General features: G+C 58.2%; 1 protein-coding gene across 1 annotated transcript in view; it reads right to left on the bottom strand.

Moving 5' to 3' along the window:
* Window positions 1–2,357, bottom strand: part of LOC113204418 (serine protease snake-like) — a 4,618-nt gene extending 2,261 nt beyond the window's left edge. The window contains exons 1-2 of the mRNA XM_026419607.2: window positions 2,284–2,357; window positions 210–343 (exon numbers count right to left, since the gene is read on the bottom strand). Of these exons, the coding sequence (XP_026275392.2) occupies window positions 210–254 (45 nt within the window). The 5' untranslated portion in view covers window positions 255–343; window positions 2,284–2,357. The remainder of the gene's footprint in view (window positions 1–209; window positions 344–2,283) is intronic.
* Between the last annotated feature and the right edge of the window lie 2,132 nt (window positions 2,358–4,489).

The following is a 4,489-nucleotide window of genomic DNA, read 5'->3' as shown; positions in this document are numbered from 1 at the left end:
GGGGCCGAGGGCGGGGCCGGTGTCGGGGCGGAGGGTGAGAGGCAGGGGCACGGGCTGCTCCGGGGGAGCTGCCGGGGATACCTTCCCTTTGTCGTCGCCAATACTTCTCTGGGTTTCGACAAAACAGATTTAATTGTGCGGAAAACCATCATTTTCCTCGTCGGTCGTACAGACTGCGGTGGGGCACACCGTGTGACCCCTCGACTCACCCGACTCCGGCGATCCCTGCAGCAGACGAGCGTCCCCGGGCACATCCAGCTCCTCTCCGACGCGGAGGTCCCGGAGGACGCCGGCTGCTCGGACCGGCACTCGGACAGGCTCACGCATGGCCACGGACAGCGCTCTGGAACAAGACGTAGAGTAGGAGAGCTCGCGGGCGTTCAGTCACACCCACTCGAGTATCTCCATGTCCGGAGGCGACCGGATGCCGCGTCCAGCGCAGCTGCCGTGCCTCCGGCCAACCTCCAACCTCTGCATAACCTCCGGATAACCTCCGGATAACCTCGGGGCTCATTGAATACATCATCACTATCGTCGCTATAAATAATTTTAAACACACACACAAGCATGCGGGGGAGGAGCAATAGAGCGCTCCTGGTAGAGAGCCTCCAGGGGATTGGTGGAAGGATGGAGGGGGCAAGGCGTGTCCGTATCTTCATCTTATTTAGGACGGAAAGTCGCACGCTCTGGGAATCAGCTCCCCGCGCGGTAAATATGGGTTCACACCAGTTCGCACGGGCGCGCGGGCACGCACAGCTCCGCGTATCCTCGCGAGGGAAAACCGAAGCGAGGAGAGAGACCCGAGCGCCTGGGTGGTAGGCAAACGCCACGCTCCGCTGGGACTCGACAGGCGCTCAGCCTCTCTAGGCAGAATGCCAAAGACGTTCTGAACGGGTCGTTTCTGTGCAAATTACAATCAAAATGATGGCGAAGACACGATAGGATAGGCAGACCGGCAATTTGAAGAGGGGCAAAATGGAAGGAAAAGGCGAGGGACTCCTGCTGCTCGCCTTGCTGGGCCGGGTGTCGTCCGCCGTGCTCGCCGCCGCGGCACGGACCGGTCGGGAAGGGAGACGGGGGGGGGGGGGGGGGAGCAGGGATTCCCCTTACGACGGAGAGAACCAAACCCTCAGAGGAGTATGTGCTAGTGCCGCTCTGAAGGCCAAACCGACTAGCCAATCCAGATCCAAGAGTAAAAGATGAGTGGCGAGGCAGGACCATAATCCGAGAATAACCGTGTGGGGCTGTGAAGGCAGAGCATAGACAGGCCAGCGACCACCAGCTCGACCACACACGGCGAGGGAAGTATGTGTGCATGCCGTGCATGCCGTTGTTCGTTCGTATGCTTGGATATTTTCATCGGTTCAAAACGTTTCGCACATTTCGCTCGCGCACGCGATGCGGAGGGACCGGCTCAACTCGGTTCCGGGCGGGGTTTAACAACACCAACACCGTGGCAAAGCCGAGCCGCACGTCTGCTCCGCCATGGTTGAACGACCACGCTCCCGGAGGCGCGAGTCCTTCCCCGCCCCGCCCCCGCTACCACCGCCCCCGCCCCCGGCGCAGACCGACACTGTCGCGACACTGGCGGGACGGTCACCACCACGCCCTGTCGCCGTTGGGCTAATTAATGCCTAATCGCGCGTTTCATTCGGTGATCGGCGTGTTTTGCGTTGCTTCGCGAGCGTGGAGCGCGGGGGTGCGCCGAGTGGGAGGCTGCTTGCCTCCCCGCGGAAGACACTCCCCTCCCCCTCCCTCCTGACCCCGCGATGCGCTGCCCCGCGCTGCCCGGGCACGGCACGCCCACCAACATCGTCGCACAGGCACACACACACACACACTGGAAATTTACCACGATACATAATTCGAATGGCGCGCCCATCATTTCCTTTCCAAACAAGCGGTAGGTGTATCCGTCTTCGTGAAAAAAATTCCGCCCATTCTAAACGTTAAATTAAAAAAAACAAAAGAGACGCAAACACCGCACGACATGAGTAATATATATGCATCAGTGCGGTTGCAGAGCTCCAAGTAGTGATCTCACCGATAGCGCCTTCTAAAGCGTCTTCTAAACCGCTCGAAATAGGGGGAGGGGGGGGGGTTCTGGGAAAATGTTTCAAGTGAACTCACGGAGAGTTCTCCTAATGGCACCCCAGGTGTGCAAGTTTCTTGAGACGGACAGCGCGTCGCTTGCAGGTTCACCAACCAAAACAAAGGAGGAAGACGGGAAGTACCACTCCCCCCCCCCCCTTGCCCGCCCTTCTAGGACTGTCTCCTACCAACCTCGGCTCCCGGAGATGAGTCCGGCCTGGACCACCAAGAGGAGGGTGAGCGCCGCGCTGTGGGCGGCGGCGGGACGGGGGCTGGTAGCCCGGGTGGCGCACCATGCTGGAGACGGCAATGTCCATGGGCCGGGCGCCGTCCTCGGCCGACTCCAGGTTGTGCTCGCCCAGGCGCACGCGCACCGGGGGGCCTCTGTTGGACACAGTAACTTCAGTCAGTTGGCGGGGGTGCGCGGGTGCGAGCCTAGACGACGCACCCGGGCACACAACACGGCGGCTAAGCGACACGACCCGGACTGACCTGTCCGGCTGAGCGTTGCCTCAAGACTGCGTGGTGGACGGGGCAGAGGCGGGCGGGTGCCCCCCCCCCCCTTTCCCCCTCCCCGCCCCGGGTCTCGCCCGCGGTGCGCGACCGCGCTCGCGAACTTCTACTATCGTATTCGCTAATTAGTATTTTAAAAACATCATCTTCTTCAAACTTATTCCATAGAAATAATCAACAACCATTTGTTATTGGTAGTAGTTGCTCAAAATGCACCGGCGCCAAGTCGGTCAGAAGAAGCGCCAGCGCACCGGCGAAGCATTGGCGAGGTATCCCGTTGATTCGGCAGCGTTATTTTTCTGCAGTCGTTTTAGTTGTTTTTTTGGCAGTGTGCCTCTCGCTCGCCCGCCACGCCATGTGAAGCCGCCGCCGGCGGCCGGAGCTAGCCGTCGAGCCGGTGCCGGGAGGGAAGCCGGAGCGGCCGAAGCAGGGCTTTGCCAGGGCCTCGCACTGCTTCGCGCTGCTCGGCACCTCACCTACGCTTAGGGCCGAGTGGGCCGGCCAAGCGGCCGACATTCTCTGGGCGCGGCGAGGAAAGGCCCGTGACGTCACGACGGCCCGGGTCCCGCCGGTCCCCCCGGCAGAGTGCGGAATCAAGAAATAAGAAAAAGAAATAGACAGTTATAACGCCGCCGCATCCGAAGAACGGCAGCGAAAACAGTTTATTTTTTTATTTTTATTTTTTAATTCTCATTTCTGGCTTCCACACTCTGCCTGCTCGGACCGGGGTGACCACCACCGCGGGGACCCCGGGCCGTCATGACGGCGGCGTGCAGGCGAGTTCCGGGTTCAGCCACCGGCGTGCGTGGTGCACATGTACTTTAGGGCCGGCCCCCCGCCACTCGCCGCCACTGGCCCGCGGCAGCTCGCCTTGCCGCCCAGCCAATCACAGCGGCCTATTTACCGGCGAGTGGGGCCGACTCACCTGACCTGCCCCACTGCAGCGCCTGCAAAGACGCGCAGAAAAAAACAAAAACAATAACAAAGTTCCGGCGGAATCTTCAAAATTGCCTATACGGCAGGCAGCAGGGTTTTTTCATAAGGGGGTGGGGGTTACTGCTGACTCCCTGCTGACCCCCCTCCCCTGGGGGTGCGCACGGGAGAGGGACACGAGAAGAGAGACGACATGGTTTTCATGACCCGTGAGTCAGGGCTACGACACAACAGTGTTGCGGGTTTGCATACCCCTGGGGCCATGGCGCCTTACGGCAGAGCGAGTAGGCAACCCAGCATACTGCTGTGTCGTGGCCCTGACACACCGTTTAAGTACCATTCGGGCGGGAATGCTGAGAGGGAGATGAACGCAGAGGACAAGGAAAAAGAAATCACTCACTACGCGGTAACATTTGGTGACTCCCGGCTTCCGTTTTCTTGTCCCCCGCAATCTTCTTCATTTCACCTATACCGGGGACGGGTACGGGTATGTATTACTATACTCTATATCATACTAAGTACTTTACATACTTCGAGGCTAATGATCATGGACCTCACAAAAAGAAAGAACAACATTTCACAAAACGGAATCCGCCCGTAGACAGTAGATTTAATTTTGGGCAAGATCGCTTCACAGAGCGCCACCCTTAAAGCGGTACACACATGTTCATTTTATCACAGGAGTTACATTACACAATAAGTTACACCTTTGGAAGATACATTCTACAGCGCAGTACACAGGAGAATGCGATTGACACAGTTCAATCCTTAAACTAACAACTCAATTCAGAGTCATACAGATAAGTCAGTCAAAAAGAATATGTATTCGCAACGTGCCAAGTGTAAAATTACATTTGCAATCATAATTTTACGCGTGCAACAAGCAATTTTCGGTCACACGTACTACACCACAATCGACACCAGAATCAGCACGCGCCTTAAAACTGAACAG

This window comes from Frankliniella occidentalis, unplaced genomic scaffold (assembly GCF_000697945.3).
Source record: "Frankliniella occidentalis isolate FOCC.00 unplaced genomic scaffold, Focc_3.1 Scaffold2, whole genome shotgun sequence".
Lineage (NCBI taxonomy): Eukaryota > Metazoa > Arthropoda > Insecta > Thysanoptera > Thripidae > Frankliniella > Frankliniella occidentalis.
This window is presented reverse-complemented; position numbering and strand designations above follow the sequence as displayed.